Genomic DNA, 18,745 nt, shown 5'->3' with positions numbered 1-18,745 from the left:
AAACACATCCTGACATTAGGTACACATCAGTTCTACGTGATAAAGCGATGGAGGACAGCTGGGTAGAAAATGCACAGATCCATTTATTCACTGAATATGCTACAGAGTACAAACACAAGAACCTGTGATCACATGGCACTAGTGCACTGTGTAAAATCGCTTTAAACTGAACATCTTTCCTTCATGGCATGTTGTTGGTAAGTAGGCCATCTCCTACACTACTGATGCCCATCTGCACATGCCTGTCTTAGGACTATCTCCTGTATGGTCCAGTACAGAGCTGGGACCAGCCAGAACACAGAGACCAGCTGCAGATGCACTGCTCTTGATTTGCTCCTCTAGTTGGTGACCTCAGACAGCTCCAGAGATTTCTTCTGGATGTTCATGCTGAAGGGCATCAGGAAGTCCTCAAAGTCCACCTCGTAGGAGAACCTCTCCCTCCGCCTCTCCTTCTTCTCCAGCATCTGGCTGCTGGTGAGCTGCTTGCCCCTCACCTGGAGGACGAAGTCAGCCGTTTAAACTGGAGCTTTTACCCATTCAGCTGACGCTTTCACCCAAAGTGACATACAAATAGGGCGTAAGGTAAATACATCGGGTAATCAAGGATCAGATCAGTATTACAGTGGAAAACCAACAAACAGACACACAAGCGCAGGATGAAATCAGAAAAAGTTTTTTTCTTATATGGATTTTACTTTTTTTCTTAAATCACAGATTTGTAGCCGACTTGCATCCATATTCACAACTTCCACATGAATAAAGTAAAGTCTTCCACATCTACAGGACCTTTCTACCATAGAGGAAAGGTCAGGAGTTAGGTCTGAGAATGGCCGTACCGTTTTGGGCAAAAAGCTGATGTCCACTTTGCCTAGTTTCCCCTGGGTGATCTGGGAGCTGTGCATGACAACAGTTTCCTTCATGGAGGCTTCTTTCTTTGCCAGCTTGTGGGACGGAACTGAGTTCAGCGTTTCAGCGCTCTGGAGGGGGTAACCATAGCAACAAGGGTCACCAAGGGCACGACCCCTTAAATTCAGGCAATACCAAATCAAAGATGTTCAAATCCAGTCGATAGTATACAATATTATATACAAGTGTTTTGTCATCATATACACGTTTAATATGAAGTCTAGCCTCTGAAATGAGACCCAGCTGTAATCTGACTGGACGCTCCAGGGGGGCTGTGAAAGCAACACATAAGTAACATCAACAATTAGCTCCCTGTGTCCGTGACTAGAGACTGGAATGTCCGCTTGTCTCCAGCTACTGTGTCTGTGGTTACTAAGATCCCCACAGCAAGCTGGTCTCCAGCTACTGTGTCTGTGGTTACTAAGTTTCCCACAGCAAGCTGGTCTCCAGCTACTGTGTCTGTGGTTACTAAGTTTCCCACAGCAAGCTGGTCTCCAGCTACTGTGTCTGTGGTTACTAAGATCCCCACAGCAAGCTTGTCCATGCGTAACTCAACACGGCTCAGCTAATTTGCTTACAACTCGCCGGGGTAGAGTAACAGCAGCTTGTGTTTCATGTTGATAGGACTTCAAGAGCAAAGAGGAATGTGTGTCTTGCAGTGTGTGTCTAAAACTGAAAATATTGATCCACTATTAGCAGCTTGAAGCCGATTCCAGCCCCCATTAGTGTGCAGCTGGTACCTTTTCTGTAGCGGTAGCTGGTTTGGGTTTCTGTTGTGGTTGTTTTGCAGTCTTGGCTTTCTTGTTCTCTTTGGGTTTAGGCAGAGTATCAATCTTAGCCTTAATCAAGTCCACAATCCGTATGTCTGCATAGGCACGAGCTATGGCCAGGCAATTTTGTTCTGTAACGAAAATTCAGGACTCAAAACACAGGCAAAAATCAGCGACAGTCCCCGAATTAAGAAATATCCCAACCATGACAAACAACAGAGAAAACTGAAGAGGCAAGATCAAATGAATGATCACGTTTTAGTTCGCGATGCTGACGTCACCTTTCTTGTTCTCTGCGGCAACGTCGGCCCCAGCCTTGATGAGGAAGTCCACGCAGCAGAGCCTGCAGCTCTCGATGGCCCTCATGAGGGGCGTGGCTCCGTTCAGTGCCGGGGCGTCCACCGAGGCACCTCGTTCCAGCAGCAGCTCCACGACGTCCAACTGGCCGGCGTGGCAGGCATGGTGAAGTGGCGTCCAGCGGAACTGGTCACAGGCGTTTACATCAGCCCTGGGGGGGTAATCGAACCGGCAACCTTCTGATTACGAGCCCAATTCCCTAACCGCTCAGCCACCTGACTCCTCCTGTCTTACCCCTGGAAGTCTTACTCCTAGAGCTCTAACACCAACACCCCTGGCTGAAATCTACCCCAGGATATCTTACCCCTGGCTGAAATCTACCCAAGGATATTTTACCCCTGGCTGAAATCTACCCCAGGATATCTTACCCCTGGCTGAGATCTACCCCAGGATATCTTACCCCTGGCTAAGATCTACCCCAGGATATCTTACCCCTGGCTGAGATCTACCCCAGGATATCTTACCCCTGGCTGAGATCTACCCCAGGATATCTTACCCCTGGCTGAGATCTACCCCAGGATATCTTACCCCTGGCTGAGATCTACCCCAGGATATCTTACCCCTGGCTGAGATCTACCCCAGGATATCTTACCCCTGGCTGAGAAGGTAGTGAGCCACGTCATAGTTGCCGCTGGAGCATGCGGTCATGAGCGGGGTCTTGTAGAAGCGGTCCTTCACGTCCACAGGCACCCCCTGACTGAAGGCCAGGTCCAGAGACTCCAGGTCTCCGGTCTTTACGCTGTAGCTGATGTTGATGTAGACCTTGTCAGGCTCGTCCATGTACCAGGCTGAGTCGTCCTGGATGGGGTGGCTGGGAGGGTGGTCCCGGTCGAAGCGGCTGAGGTCGGTGGCGAGGTGGTGGGTCTCAATCATGAAGTGAGGTGGGCCGCCGTCGTCCCGCCGGTGGATGAGCTCCGAGGGGACAGTGCAGATGGGAAGAGGAATGGTGATCTTCCCTTTCTTCTTCCCTTTCTTCCCCGCTCCTTTCCCCCCTTTTTTCTTCTTGGGGCCGTAGGAGCTCATGACGAAGGGCTTCTGAAGGTACTTGAGGCCTTTGAAGAACTCGTTGACGCTGATGATGCCTTCTCTCCTCTTGTCGTGGGCCGCGAGGATGGTGTGAAGCTCGTCGAGTTCTGCCGGCGCATGGTGGCCCTGCAGCACGGAGATGAACGTCTCCCCAGAAACCGAATCGGTTCCCCCTGACTCCTCCGCGAAGGCGTTGCGAAGGACGGTCTCGTTCTCGTAGGACCAATCGTGGAGGGTCAGGGCCCAGGGAGGGTTTGGATTGGACACGCCAGGCTTGGAGTACTTCCCTTGTAACCTCTCGGCCTTCTTTAGCTCCTTTGTGGCCGCCCTGTGGCCGTTGTCCTTGGCAACCTGGCGCGGCAACAAACCCTCCTGGTCCTTCAGCTTGGAGTTACAACCTGGAGACACATGGACGGAAAAGCACGGGTGACAATCTGCTTCAGAAGCTCACACTATAAACCAAGCTCAGTTGTAAGAGTTATGCAATGTAAGGTATTCATTTAGCTGATCCCAAATGAGGACAGGGGGGATTTGGACCTGATTTATAGATCTGCAGTTTAATGCTCTTCCGCAGAGCTATACCCATCCCCAGAGGTTTATCGTCCAAAGGAGGTGTAATTAGAGTTTGGCTGTGTGGGTTATGGTTGTGAGGGCTATGGATGTTAAGGTTATGGATCTAAAGGATAGGGCTGTGAGGGTTATGGCTCTGAAGATAGCTCTGTCACTAACAGCCTCCCTGGTACCTCTCTGAGCCAGGAACCGGCAGCAGTCGGTGAAACCACCGTAGGCCCCGTAGTGCAGAGCAGTACTGCCCTCCAGGGTCATCACCCCCATATCTGCTCCGTACGCAGACAGAATCTGGATCACCTGCACAGGAAGGATAGTCAGCGTTCCTTGACTCACAAATAACTTTATTGCCAGTAACTGTCTCTGCACCACACCGTCCTTGGGGAACATTCCTGTAACGGCTATAAGCTGACAGATGAACTCACAGGACTCTGAGCTCTAAACATGAGTCATCAGCAGCAGTAAATACCAGACTGCCTCATTCTTTTACAGCCACACACTCACTGGGACCCACCTCGAAGAAACCGCCCATGGCTGCGAGGTGTGTGGCATGGAAGCTCTTCTTGTCCAGGGCGTTGGGGTTCCCTCCCCTCTGCAGGATGGCTCTCACCAGCTGGAGGCACCCTGCTCGGGAGGCCTCCATCAGGGCTGTCCGGCCGGTTGCCTGGAGACAGAGAGACGCTGAGCCTTCACAATATGTTTTGATAGATACTTGAATGGAGAACATCAGAACTTGAACAGAGGACCTTTAAGAAGATGCTGATCTCTGTTCGAACAAGACACACTCTGTTTGAACACGTTCAGGTTTATTGTCATGTGCACGTACATTACTGACATTGAAATGCTTGTTTTTCAGGCTTCCCCAAACACTGCAAACAGACTTTGAGAGAGGACTTCAGACTCAAGCATCCAACCCCCTCCCAACCCCTCACCACCCCACCCCCTCTTCTAACCTCATTGGTTGCGTTGGGGTCAGCACCACTCTCCAGCATCCTGAGACACATAGTGGCACATTCTGGTGCCTGCTCACACGCCAGCAGGAAGACTGGCGCCCCGGCCAGCGACACATTGTTGACATCAGCGTTGCCTTTCAGGCCCGCCTGCATGCAGCGTGTATGGCGCTTGGTAGGGACCATACAGTAGAAGAGCATGCCTGGGAACACGGCCAGGAAGGGCAGGGGGACCGGGAGAGAGATCAGAGGGGAAAGAAAGAGGAAGAGACCAGACCAGCGAACCCAGCCAGATCCACAGGCTCAGATTACCCAAGTGGCTTTGCAGGAGAGGATCAACTTCTGGGTCTGATCTGTAATTAGATGTGGCCATTGTTGCTGCCTCTCCCCTCCCTGTCCCCTCTCTTCCCCCTCTAAAGAGCCTTGCCGTGTCATTTACTGTAATGGAAGCCTGTCCGGGTTGGACTGCGATTGAGGCAATTATGATAATTGGTTTAAAGGAGCTTTATAGCAGTGCCATTGGTTGGATCCCACGCAATTTGAGTAACCAGGGATACTGAGCTCATCAATATCTAAACAGAGAGGATCATGCATTTTGATGAGTCAGACACAAGTCAGGCATTCAACACAAACCCTTTGTCTGACTGAAGAAAAAAAAGAACACACTGTGTGTCAGTCCCATAATCACATACAATGGAGGACCAGGGGTACTGTGCTCTATGTCAGGAGGGCCCTGAGGACCAGGGTTGAAGACCACTGCTCTATGCTATCTGACTCTATCCCACACAGAGTATCAGTGTCTGTTACTAACCCTGCTCCAGAGCCTGTGCAGTCCTCCCCCTCACCTTTCCCCTCCGAGTCCACCAGGCTCATGTCAGCGTTGCTTTCGGCCAGCAGGTTCACCATGTCGATGTGGCCCAGCTCTGCGGCGAGCATCACAGGGGTGCGACCCCTCGTGTCCTGGATGTTGGGATGGGCGCCCAGGGACAGCAGGAAGCTGACCATGTCTGTGTTGTTGGCCTCTGAAGCCAGGTGGAGAACACCGGTGCCCTGCTTGGGTTCAGTCAGGTTGATTAGCTGGTCCACCCCCATGCTCACCATCGTCTCTATCCGGGATTTGTCTCCATCATGGACGTGCTGTAGCAGTTTGTAGATCTGAAGCACCTGCAGACGACCCTCTGCAACTCGACTCTTCATCCCGTACTGTACTCTTTCCCTGTACAGGACGACACGGTAAATGCGTATGTTTGGTGATATTAATGAGTTCGATTGAAAGAAATAATGCTTCTGTGTTTAAGGAACGAACCAAATTAGCCGATTAACAATTGCGACTGGTTAAAAACTACTGTACTGTATACATTAGTTTCACTTGATCTCAAATTTAGTTCGAAAAAAAACAAGTCTCATTACATCAAAACAATATTAGAACTTTACAGTAGCTCTACTACAGTAGTAGCCTACTATTCTGTTATCGAGACCATCACTCTATTACTATACCTTATTCAAAATCTTGGAACGAAGAAATAGGTTGTGTTCTCCTTTTTATTGGTGTGGAGGAGCCACACATAATACGCGATGAAAACGATCGATACAATTCTGAAGTTTCAAAAGGATTTCTTCCTTGGTAGGCTACTTTGTTTCAAAGCGCAACCTCTTACTTTGTTTCTGCCGGCAGAGACCTCATCTCCATAGCAACATAACGCGCGCTGAAGATCAGGGACTGGCTCTGAAGAACGTTCTTTTAAAGCCCAGACCGAGTTTTGACAAAGCTTATGCTATCAGCCCGTCTCAGTGCCTCGACATTCTCAAGTAGGTAGAATTACAGTTCCTTTGCACTTCAGCGACGTCGCATATATCAGTTGACATGGTCTTGGAAGTTACTTTGAGTGACAGGGAAATGACAGTGTTTGAGAGGGTCACACTAGGAGGATACTTGATGACTCTACGCGATAAAGAATACGATACCGCCACTTTCAAAATCATTTAAATTTGTCAGGGTTGTTCAATGTTGTGTCGAGCTATAAATATGAACGCTAGATGTCACTTGTGTAACACAATATCCATTTATAAAGAATGTTTCTCAGCCACAAAAAACAACCACCAGCGAAGAAGCTGTGTAAAACGTAGTAGGCCCTATCTGTATTATACACGTGGAAAACATACCTAATAAAAATAAACACTGTGTTAAGTCATGAGACATACTATTATGACAACATTATACAAAATATTTACATTCTATCGATGTTGTAAATGTATAGAAAATATTATTACAAAATTGCATTGACACAACACACAAGCAAGTTAAATGTTGTGTTACTGACTCTGGATATCCTGGAAATGTAGGTACCTTTTCTGGCATAGTGACCAAAACAAAGTACAACCTAAACTCTTTAAATCCCTGTTGTTGCACTGACAGATAAAGCAAATACAGCCAGATTGTGCTGTGTGGTGGCCGGTGAAAGATGAAATTTAAAAATACTTTAATTCTGAGGAAGGCAGAGTTATTAGACCACTAAGAACACAGGAAGCAGCTAATCTTGACACTAGGGTGACGTGTAGCCCTGTTAGTCCTTATCTGAGGCTGTAAATATGAATTTTCCTGTCAGTGGATCTGAAAGAAACTGCCTAACAAGGTTGGTTGATCCTCTACAAAGTTTATATGACCCAGTATAATCAGTGATTCCAAAAAATCCCCTGTCCTCCCCTTGTCTTTGCCCCTGTGTCCTTGGGCAGCCCTCAATGGAATGTTCCTAAAATTGACTCGATAAATCGACTTTGAACTGGCAGGCAGAACCTTTGTAACTTCACTTTCATCTTTGCAGAAAATACTGCTGTATTGCTCACTAAACCTGACATTGTTTTTATTCTAAAGTAAGGAAAATACAAATGACAAAAGAGAAAACATTGAAATACTGTAGAAATATGTGCAATAACCTCTAACTATACCAGTCATAATCCGTGGGTGTATTATATAATACAAATATTGTTTTCATCCTTCATGATCCTTCAAAAACATTTTCCTTTTAAGATTTAAGTATAAGTGGGACCTCGAGGCCAGCTTACCATAATAACATTCAAGTGTATAGTGTTGCATACAATTGTTGAGTTAATGAAAAACCCTGCAGTGGCTTCTCTTTCCAAAAGAAATGAACGTAAAACACAAAAACATAAAATGGCTCTCAGCTCCGATGACTATTTTCCTTTTTTTAAAGCTGTAAAAAAAAAAAAAAATCTATAAAATTCAAAAAAGGAAACATTTATTCTTTTGTTCCTACTCAAATGGAACGTTTAGTCTCTCTCAAACCCCTGCAGTACTGAACCAATCTCTCTATACAAAACACACACATACAGCACATCCCAATTTCCTTCCATCTCCATATCGGTCAAACAAACAACACCCCAGCACTGACACACAGCTGTCAGACAGCCTCACACAACCTCCCGTCCGATCACACAGTCTCATACAGCAGAATCCCGCTGAAGATAGTGAGGGGTTCCACTGAGTGGGCCAGCTTGCCGGTGACCAGGTCAATGCAGACCGTGTCTCCTATGTTCATGGGCAGGATGATGTTGAACACGGCCAGGGCCCCGGGGGTGAGCCTTGCCTCTGCCATGGGCTTCTCCAGGCCCTCTGGTTGGTATCCCGCCGAGTCAGCGCGAGCCATGCCGTAGTTGGACTTGGACAGGACCGCCTCGATCTTCACGTTCTTGTGGCCAGTCAGCGTGGCACTGAAGAAGTACTTTCCACTCACTGGAGCAGTGAAGTACCCTGGGATGGAGACACCATGTTTAAAGTGAATTGTGTTATGGTTATGTTGAGCTGAATTCAGTGTGTTATGGTTATGTTGAACAGAATTATGTTATGGTTATATGAAAAAATGTGTCAAGCATAGATATTATCTGAATGTTTTGATTTGGATGGAATTTTGCCATTTTAAAGTTCTTTCTCACTCGAGCTATTTCATCAGATGGGGATAAGTTCATACACTGGGGACGAGGTACAACTTCCCCTTTCAAGTGAGTGGGTTCTAATACCTGTCCGTGGGTTGTAGACATCCTTCTCGTTGACGAACACCTTGTTGAAAACGATGGTCCCCGCGTTGCCCATAGGACGCGTGAGGGCGGCAGAGAAGGACAGACGTGGAACGTGGGCGTCCGAGCCTGCAGACCCTGCCACAGCGGAAGGAACGGTCAACAGTCATAGCCTTCAGACGAAATCGATCCAGCATTGCATTATTCCCTTTTCATGTCTAATTCAAATAAACGACATACCTTCTTCCCCTCTGAGACCTGGAAGTAAACATCGAAAGGTATGTTAAAATAACGAAACAAATAGATTTGGCGTAACCTTTTATGTATATTTTTGACGTCATTCTTGGGCGCAGATGTACCATTCCGTGAGTAGTTACTTGTTTTTATGTTTCTGTTTTTCAGAGATCAGAGTTGTGTTTGTTTTACCTGGGGGTCCCACTGGGCCTTCCTTGCCCTGCTTGCCCGGAGGGCCGTCCCTTCCCTGGGGTCCTTTGGGTCCCGGGAGCCCCGGGAAGCCCCTCTCACCCTGGGGGCCTGGAAGACCAGGTGGGCCTGGTCGAAACAGACACATTTTGGAGAAAACACTCCAGAAAAACAGCATCGCCAGAAAGATATTTTTGTTCCATTTCTTATCTTTTCTATTGGATATAATACAGATACAGAAAATGACCTTCTCATCTACCACAAACACACAACAGAGAGACTTACAGTAAGTGAAAGTGACCAGGGTTACCGTTCATCATTGTGACATGCTGGATTCTTTCTCTGGTCTATTTTCAAATTCGACCTGACCTTGACTCCGACTCCCTTAACTGACTGCTCTTACCCATTCACACACACACACACACACACACAACGGCACTCGCAAACACACTTTAACTTGCGTCATAGACGCGCACCCAACTCACCCTCAAAGTCCTGTTCCCTGAAGCTGTAGAACTCCTCAAGCATGTTGACCACAGAGGAGTTCAGCCTGTGGATGTTCTCCTGGACGTTCTCCAGCTGGACCTTCTGGATGTTCTCGATAGCATCTCCGTGGGTCAAGACCGTGGCGTTCAGCCCGTTGACACAGTTCCAGAGGCCTGACACATGCCTGCTCAGCCCCTCTTTGATCTTTTGCAGGCTGTCAGATACAGAGTCCAGCCGGCCACACATGCCCTCCATCTTGGACAGCCTCTTGTCCAGGCCCTCCCCGGCCCGCCTGCACTCTCCCACCTCGGTCACGTAGTTGCTGGTGATCAGCTGGATCTCCCTGCCCAGGCTGCCAAAGCACCCCCTGCTGTTCTCGATGTGATCCTTCAAGTCCCTTTGCACCTTCTCCACCTGAGGAGACAGTGAATGTAGAATGAGCTGACTGGGTGTGTATCCCTTGAAATAGATTTGTTAACATTTAGATAATTAGTCACACAACTGGGATGTGTGCGGGATGTGTGCGCTTGCACTTATCATAATCCAAGTGTAAAGCAAATCTTAGCAACACGTGGTTATCGGTGTCATAACCACCTCTGAGATGATGTTGTCCTTGTCGTTGCTGAGGTCCGAGAGCGTGTTCCCGTGTCTCTGCACGGTGCGGCCCAGTCCCTTCAAGGTGTTGTTGATGGAGCTCAACGTGACCATGACCCCCGACAGCTCTCCCTGCAGAGACTTCAGGTCTCCCCCCAGCCTGCCGTTGTGAACGCTGTGGCCTTCCAGATGTTCCCTCAGATCCGTCAAGCCGTTCTTGCACTGCCCCGTGCACTCCTCCACCTCGTCTGTCAGCCTCCCCACCTCCTCCTGCAGGTTGGAGCACACCTGAGAGCAGGCCGTCTCATCCGAGTCCACCCTCCTTCGCAGGTCGGTCAGTTCCTCCCCCCACCTGTCGAGGGCGCTGTTGGTGGCGTTGGTGAACGCGCGAAGGTCGCCCTCCACGGAGGAGCAGACCGAACAGTCGTCCACCCCGCGGCCCAGCGTTTCCACCTCTGTCAGAATCCGGTTGAAGCGCTCTCCGTCCTCTCCTGTCACATCTTTGATCCTCCGGACATCTTTGGTGAGGTCCATCACTCTGTCCAAGAGAGAGTCTCCGCTCACTGACAGGTCATGCAGTTTGGTGTCAAACGTCTTGATGTCCTCCTTGTTAGCGACGACCATCCACTCCAGGGTTTTGATGGTGTCATCTGTCTTACTGCCCTTTCCACCCGGCCCACAGGACTCTGTGCACAGGTCGGTGGTGGATGTTAGCTTCCTGTCCATGACTGTAGTGACGTTCTCCAGATGGCTGAGACGTCTGCTGTGGTCTGTGACTGTGTCTCCTAAGACAGACAGGTCCAGCTCTATCTTGCCTATTTTGAAGCTGTGGTCGTCCATGCCGCCGAAGACCGTGTTGCGTATCTGGGTGACTTCTCTCTGGAAGTTTTCCTTCATGTTGTTTCCAGTGTTGGCACATTTCTGCTCCGTCTTCCTCATCGTGTTGTTCAGCCTCTTTTCCAACTCCCTCAGACGCCCGTTCAACCTGTCCTCGGTCAGTTTTCCTCTCCCTCCCCCTCCCCCTCCTCCTCCTCCTCCTCCTCCTCCTCCTCCTCCTCCTCCTCCCAATAGCTCCTTGTCCAGTCGCCCTTTGATGACATCACACCCTTCCGCTGTGGTGCTCACTTTGACCTCCAGGGTGCCCATCCGCGTCCCCAGGTCTTCCAGGGAGCTGCAGCAGCCCTGGACTCTCTCTGTCTCCCTGCGGCTGATCTCCAGGCTCTGGCGGAAGTGCTGGTCCATGGAGCTCAGGAGCTTCTCCAGGGCCCGGATCCTGTCCCGGTCCTCCTCCTGTTGCCTCCTCAGGTCCTCCACGCCTGCCTGGCAGGAGGAGCAGGAGAGGGACACCCTCCTCTCCAGCTCCCGTAGGATCTCCTCCTTCAGTGTGTCCAGCTGACTACCACCTGGGGGTCGACACAATGAAATACAATTACATTTTAGTTTTTTTAATGTACTGTTCCCTCACACCCACACACACACACACACCTCCACGCACACACACCTCCACCTCTGGCGACACCATCCAGCTCGTTGCCGTTGACCAGGTGGTTGTTGATGTTGTGGAGGGTCTGGTCGTGGACCTGGGTGCGGTTGTACAGCTGGTCCAGCCTGGTCTGGATGCTGGTGATGGTCTCCTTCATGTGGGGCTGGGCTGCGTCTGCGGGGGTGCGGCCTCCATTCACACCTGACCTGTTACGGGGGCCCAGAGGAGAGGTTACAGGACGGTACTCTTGAGGGTTTAGGTTGGTTTAGGTTCATTTACTGTTAAACAATGTTGGGTTCATATGTAGACCAATATTATGTACAAAATATGGAGGAAGGCATCCCTGACAAAACTGGCCTGCCTTTTCTTAAGTTTTCTTGAGTTTTTCCTTGTCTTCTCTGAGGGTAGAGGGAGAAGGAAGAAAGGTAGAAGGAGGAGAGGGAGGAGATAGGAAGAAGGAGGAGAGGTAGGAGAGAGGGAGAAGGAGGAGGGATGAGAGCCCCCTACCGGCTAGAGTCCTCGTGCAGCCGTCGGTTCATGCCATGCATGGTGGACTGCATGTCGTGGAGGTCCTTGGTGAGCCTCTGGATCTTCTCCTCAAGTTGCCTCATTTTGTCGTCGTTTCCTGGAGAAACACACAGGAGAAAACACAGCACGTTTGATGTCAAAATTGTGGTGGGGATGGGAGGTGGGGGTGAGGTGGGAGTGAGGAGGGGTGGTGGAAATGAGGATGAGGAGGGGTGGGAGTAAGGAGGGGTGGGGGGGTTGGAGTGAGCTGGGGTAAGGGGGTTGTGGAGTGGGAGAGGGAGAGGGTGTGAATGAGGAGTGGTGAGAATGGGGTGAAGCATTGAGGATGCGGGGGGGGGGGGGGGGGTGGTGAACACGTACCCTCTCCTCCCCTTTCTCCCCCCCTTTGACCACTTCCTGTGTTGTAGCCTGTCTGAGTGACTTGGGGTCTTCCTGCAGTGACCTCTGTCGACCCCTCACTGCAGTCGTCGCCCGAGTAACCGTGGCAACACTTCCACTCCATTTCTGTCACCATTTTGTAGGCCACCTTGTACCTGGGTCTCCTGTAGGTCCGATATCTGGGGATGCACAGGAAGTGAAAAGGTAGGTAAGTAATCAAATACAAAGTTAAATAATTCTTCCCAGGGCATGGCATTTTACAGATCCCTCTTGGATCTATTTGAATCGTATTTGTGTGTATTAATGTTGTAGTCAAGGAGGTAGACATCTTTCAATAGGTAATTGTTAGGTAAGCTTGCAACTTTTTAAATGAATTAAATGCAAGATAGTGAAATGTTTAGGTATCAATAAAGGAACATTAAGAATCACTGTGCTTGACTCAGCCCAGGTGGAATATTCCAGACCAACTCATGATCCTCCTCTTGGATCACTATTTGAATCAAACCTTTGCATAAATGTTATGTTTGGGACATACATTTATTTTTCTTTAATTTAAGAATGATTAATTGAATCATGTAGATCATCATAACATAGCTTTAGAAATGGGTCATGACTGGAAGTCCTGATGAAGATTTATGGCGGTTTATTTTTCAAACAAAGTAAGAATCACCGATTATATAACTTCATAAGGGTACAGCACTGTCTGCCACCCAGCCCAAACATGGTCAAACTTTCCTTGCCCTAATAAAGACTTCAATTTCCAGCTTCCCACTCGGCGAGAGCGTGAGAAAAACAAAGCAGGCACACTCTCAGAATGAAACCAACCACAGAAATGAAAGAAAAACCCTCTAATGTTCTTAGTTTTTTTGGTGTGGAGCAGCAGTGGCCAAACTGTTGGTGGAAATCACGTGCCAACTCATTCATAGACTATGAGGGAGGGAGTTAGTGAAGGAGGAAGGGAGGAAGGGAAGTTGGTAGGGAGGGAAGGATGGAGGGAGGTAACGAGGGGGGTAACGAGGGAGGGAGGCAGGGAGGGAGGGAGGGAGGGAGGCAGGGAGGGAGGCAGGGAGGGAGGGAGGCAGGGAGGGAGGGAGGGAGACAGGGAGGGAGGGGGTTACTTACGTTGTCACCCTGGAACACTGACCCCAGGCACAGCGCTGGTATTCTGGCTTGACATACGTCTCCACCCCATCCTCCATCACACAACTGATGGTGCGTGTCACCACATAAGCACACCAGTTCCTGTAATATAACACACACACAGATGTACACACACACACACACACACAAAGGTATGACAGATGTTTTAGTGTATTAATATTGGCAGTATATACAAGTCAATATAGAACAGAATAATAAGCAGGAGTAAATTAATGTTCTGTGTTCTTCAGAAGTTCAGACACAGTATGACACACATACACACATTCTCCCTTACACACACACACACACACACATTCCCCCAGTGTTCAGTGCTACTCTATTTGTCCTCACCCCTCTGACTCCCACCAAACACGATGGAAAACACGCTGCTAGATTTCAGACACAGACAGTCTTTTGTACTGTCCTAAGGAGACATGTTCCATCATCATTTTCATATTGCTAATCCTCCAATCCTCCTTCAGCACTTTCTTGACTGTTATTACCCCCAATTAGTGTCACTCCCGGATTCAGCTATGCTGGACTTGAACTGTAAGAAATAGTGCACAAGGAGTTCCTTCATGTAGGAATTTCAATCAGCATCCCTCCCTCTCCCTGGTTAGTAAGACCTTGATCCCTCCCTCTCCAATCTTGTGTCAGACTGACAGAATGGGTTTATCTACCTTCTCCTCACCCCCTTAACGAACCCCTCACAAGGCCCAACTATCTACCGAGTTTGAAAAAACGAACGCGAGACAACGTTTCTGCAGAGACTCTCGAGAATGATGCATACCATTAAAGGCCAAGGCTAGAACAGACTGACAAGATTATTTGTTTTTCATCACGAGAGACTGGTGTTGACAACCAGCAATGTTAATGAATCCAGATTAACTGTCCAGCCTGTTCATTCTCCAATCCAGCCCCCTACGTATGGTGTTGTGTCAGCCTGTTAGATGTCTGATAGCAGTGAGGCTGCTTCAACCAGCATGGTCAACTCGTTCATTATCATGACTAATTCCCGACCAGGGTCCCCCGGACAAGCAGAGATAAAGCAACAGCAGGGAAGCGTTCTCACACGTTCGGACACAGAACAGACACTGGAATTCGTGTAAACAAACTTCCTCTCCCGGCTGCCTCCCATTGTACACGTGAGCACTCCCCACCTCTCTTTCCAGAGGTTTCCTTCAACGGAATACGTGAGAAGTGCCTTTATTTGTGAGTATCTACACGCTTGTGAGTGTGTAAGAGAGGAATGGTTAAAAAAAAAGAAAAAGACAGAGAGCGATGGAGAGAGAACACGTGTGTGTGTGGGAGTGTGTTTTTGTGTTGACAAGCATTACGGTAGCCTATGTGTGTTTGATGCTTGCGCATAACAGGGTTAGACATTGATTGAGATGTATCTATGTTTGCTTTCAGTGTTGCTGCTAAATAAATGGCCTTCATAGAAAAATTAAGTTGAATATTGAAGTGATTATGTGAAGGCCACAGTAGCCCTCACCTCCTCCAAGCTTCCTGACATGAAGAGAGAGGTTTCACCTCCATCCAATAAAACCACATTATTTAACCCTTGTGTTATCTTCGTGTCATTCTGACCCATCAGTCATTGTGACCCACCGTCGTATTGCGACAAATTTACCTCATACAAAAACAAAGTGAAGCATTTTCTTTTAACTGTCGGGCTGTCTCAGACCCCCCACATTGGAATGGTTAAAAGAAAATTATTTTTATTTGTTTTTGTATTGGGTAAAATTGGGTAAACACAACGATGGTTCGTTATGAACCTTTGGGTCATGTGACCCGAAGGCAGCACGAGGGTTAACACAGCCAGGGTGAAATCGCTCCGATGAAAGTCCCCCAAACTTAACATGTTTTCACCAGTGTGAAAAAACCCATCAAAGACTCAATGGACTTGGCCCGATATTTGTTTTCCCAGTTCACTAAGATGGGGCTCTTGACATCTTCAAAGTTATATCCTCTAGAAACTGCAGCCACTATAAACAACTAACTATTTTCAGCCCTAGTAGCCCAACCGTGTGAAAAGATGTTTGAAAGAACAAAATGATTGAGCTCATGCTGGTGTGTGAATCATCTGACATTTGCCTGCTCTTTCTTCAGATACGCATTTAGCACCATATTTGACACAGCAGTAAAATAACTGCTGAACTAGCAGATGGAGCGCAAGAAAACAACATTATACACACAGAGTAATAAACATTCTCCATCTCATACATCCACCCTTGAACACCCCCACCCTCCCACACCCCCCACCCTCCCACAGTCAGACTCTACCAGGTTACTGGGCTTTTACACGTAGGGATTAGCATATTCATGCTTCAGTCTGCTGGCGTTCAGGTGGTTATGAGTTGGCAAGATCATTGCCGTTCTTCCAAGCGTAGCTCCATGTCTTCTTATGATGTTTATGGAGCAGTAACTCAAGCATGGGGGGGCCTGCACCTGCCCGGGGCTCCGTTTATACCCTAATAAAACCCCCTCCTTCTGGAGGCAGGGTAATAACTGCCAGGGGCTTGTGATACAATGTGAGATTTCAACCCCCCTAAAAGCAAGTAAATCTCTCTCTGTGGAGCCCCACATCGAGAACCTGGAAAAACATCGGCGGGCGTATTAAATAACCCCCTTAAAACCAAGGAGGAAGCTAATCTAGTTACAAAGAGATGGCTTCAGCCCAGATCACAAGCTTCCACTGTGACGGGATCTTCCTATTGACTAGAGGAAGAGGCACCGTGACTACAGGATTCTCAATGAATTCCAAAGAGGGGTGTTTGGGGTGGGGTCAGCTCAGTTTGACCTCTAGGGCAGGCCTGAGTGTCCTTGTAAAGGCCGCCCCCTGCCAAGTCCTTCTCGTACGTGCACACACACACTCCCACACACTCCCTCCGTAAGGGATGACATGGCTGCAAAAACTCCCCTCGTAATGTTTAGCCTGAGTGCTGGCTGTGATATACAGTGTGTGTGTGTGGGACGCACTCATGACACAGTTTTATGCTACGTCAGTGCTACGATTGTTTCTTTTGGTTGCTTGCAAATGTTATAGCCATTTATGGAGGTGTGTTACACTGCAGTTTAGCCACATCCCAGTCTCTTCATCCTTCTGGTGCAACTGATGAAAAGACACCACTGTGAGTTTCTGGATGATTCTCTCTCTGTTTTAACTTCCCATCTGATAATCAAGTCAAGATAATGAGATTAAAATTATAAACTATTTTTCTGGCACATGGATGAATAGGTTGACAATGGGGAACTGGGCTCAAAGCCCCTGAGAGACTGTACAGACACAAGTTCACAACTCTCTTTACCACTTATGGAATATTTCACACATCTGTCAAAACAAATCAGTGAGTTCAAACAGATGTCGGAGCAGTAGCTAGCCGGCACCGCTGGCCAACTGGATGCATTAACACAGCAGCAGGCAAGCCTGGCTCCTTCTCAGGCTGTTGGTTTCAGCAGGAGTGCAGTTAAGGACTCTCTCTTCTCTCTTTACTTTCCCTGTAATTCTCTCTCTCTCTCATTTCTCTCTCTTTCTCACTATTTTCACTCTGTCTCTCACACGCTCTTTCCCATTTTTATTGTTTTATTCTCCATCTCCCTCTCTATCAGACCCAAATGACTTTCAGTGATGTGCCTCATGGTAGCTGTCATCTAGGCCTGAGTTCAATACACACAGAACCGCTAGACTCCTCACTCACAGTAGCACTGGCTTCGTGGATCAGAGAGGAACATGGAGCTCTCGTTGCACCCCACCACCCCTCTCCCCCAACCTGACCCGTCATCTCATATTTAGTGGTGTAGAGGTCTGCCCCTCATGGACCCTAAACTTGAGGGTCCATTACACGCATGGTGCCAATGAAGAATTATAGGGGTACCACTCAGCATGTGTGTGAGGTCCCAGTAATAGTAAACTTTAATGGGTTACGGGTTCATTTGTGTATTTGTTATTGATTTTCATTATTATTATAATTTTTGATTATCTTAGGGCTGGCGTCTATGCTCAACTCTCATTCCAGTTCATTTTCTTTTTGTTAAACGCTCAATCTCAACATTATCATTCTGTTTCTGTAAACACAACTTGTGTCTCAAAATTAGGCAAAACGAATTTCTTTAAATAGTAGTATTCATCATTTGTCACATTTTGTCAAGGATTGGAGCATTACAAGCATTATTGTATTCGATAACGACTTGGACTGAACGTTACCTGTGTCTACTTGCAACTCTACCCCCGTTCTGCGCGCTCGCGTGGGACTGGCTTAGACCCGCGTGAGGACTGGTTCTCGATGGATTCGATGATCCAAGACTCCAACTTACTCCAGGTAGTGTCAATAAAAGCAACAGGTATATAAATGACGTCTCCATTTTCCGCACGGATAGCCCACCGACGCATATATCCAATTGACGTCAAAGGCTGAATTCCATCGGTCCCAAGATCTATACTACTTTTTAAACAGTTTTGACGTTCAGCGGAGGTCTACAATCCATCCATTGATTTAATTTAAGTGATCAGGCGTAATCGTATGTTGTTGAAGTAGGCTATATTCCGTTAAAGATCCCGCTTTTAAGTTACTTAAACATTCAACAGATTTCCTCTTGCTGCATCATCGGGATGTTTGTTGCCAATAGTATTTTACATGTAATTAAAAAGGTATTCCGCTATAGTAGGCTAAGAACCAGTCCTCAACATCATGGTGTCATCGTTGAGGCAGTGCAGTCCTCCTTTGCCCTGTCCAGACCTCTCTCTCTCTCGCTCTCTCCCCTCCTTCTCTTTCACTCTATTTTTCCACTCTGGACTCCTGTTTTGAGACGGGAGACCTCTCCTCTTCTATTCACAGTCCCTCCCCCCAAACCTTCTCACCATTAGAAATTACTCCCAGTTCATAAACTGAGAGAAAGCACTCTAAACATATATGTAATTCAGCTTGTGAAGAGATCAGGATAGGATTGTTATTGTTACAGTCAGCTATAATGCATTCACTGTCTGAATCCTGCTTTCTTTATTGTCTGTTACTGTTCATAAATATCAGTGGAACGTTACTGAGAGAACCTCAGACTTCAGACACTCCACTTTTTCTTCCTTTCTCAATAACCTACCACATAGA

The 18,745-nt window shown here is 47.9% G+C and overlaps 2 protein-coding genes across 2 annotated transcripts; both read right to left on the bottom strand.

Moving 5' to 3' along the window:
• Positions 1-103: 103 nt before the first annotated feature.
• ankef1a (ankyrin repeat and EF-hand domain containing 1a) lies at positions 104-5,778 on the bottom strand. Its single transcript, XM_067241519.1, has 9 exons — positions 5,422-5,778; positions 4,580-4,779; positions 4,141-4,290; positions 3,803-3,926; positions 2,626-3,457; positions 1,958-2,184; positions 1,647-1,807; positions 837-977; positions 104-494 (listed from the first exon to the last, which is right to left on the bottom strand). The coding sequence occupies exons 1-9, from the start codon at positions 5,771-5,773 to the stop codon at positions 339-341; spliced, it is 2,343 nt and encodes a 780-aa protein (XP_067097620.1). The 5' UTR covers positions 5,774-5,778; the 3' UTR covers positions 104-338.
• Positions 5,779-8,025: 2,247 nt separating this feature from the next.
• On the bottom strand, positions 8,026-18,413 carry emilin1a (elastin microfibril interfacer 1a). The gene is made up of 11 exons (XM_067241517.1): positions 17,848-18,413; positions 13,623-13,742; positions 12,483-12,679; positions 12,102-12,219; positions 11,613-11,800; positions 10,112-11,514; positions 9,517-9,931; positions 9,035-9,160; positions 8,849-8,866; positions 8,612-8,746; positions 8,026-8,345 (listed from the first exon to the last, which is right to left on the bottom strand). Exons 1-11 carry the CDS (start codon positions 18,003-18,005, stop codon positions 8,026-8,028), a joined length of 3,198 nt encoding a protein of 1,065 aa, XP_067097618.1. The 5' UTR covers positions 18,006-18,413.
• Positions 18,414-18,745: the final 332 nt, after the last annotated feature.

Source organism: Osmerus mordax, chromosome 8 (genome assembly GCF_038355195.1).
Source record: "Osmerus mordax isolate fOsmMor3 chromosome 8, fOsmMor3.pri, whole genome shotgun sequence".
NCBI lineage: Eukaryota > Metazoa > Chordata > Actinopteri > Osmeriformes > Osmeridae > Osmerus > Osmerus mordax.
This window is presented reverse-complemented; position numbering and strand designations above follow the sequence as displayed.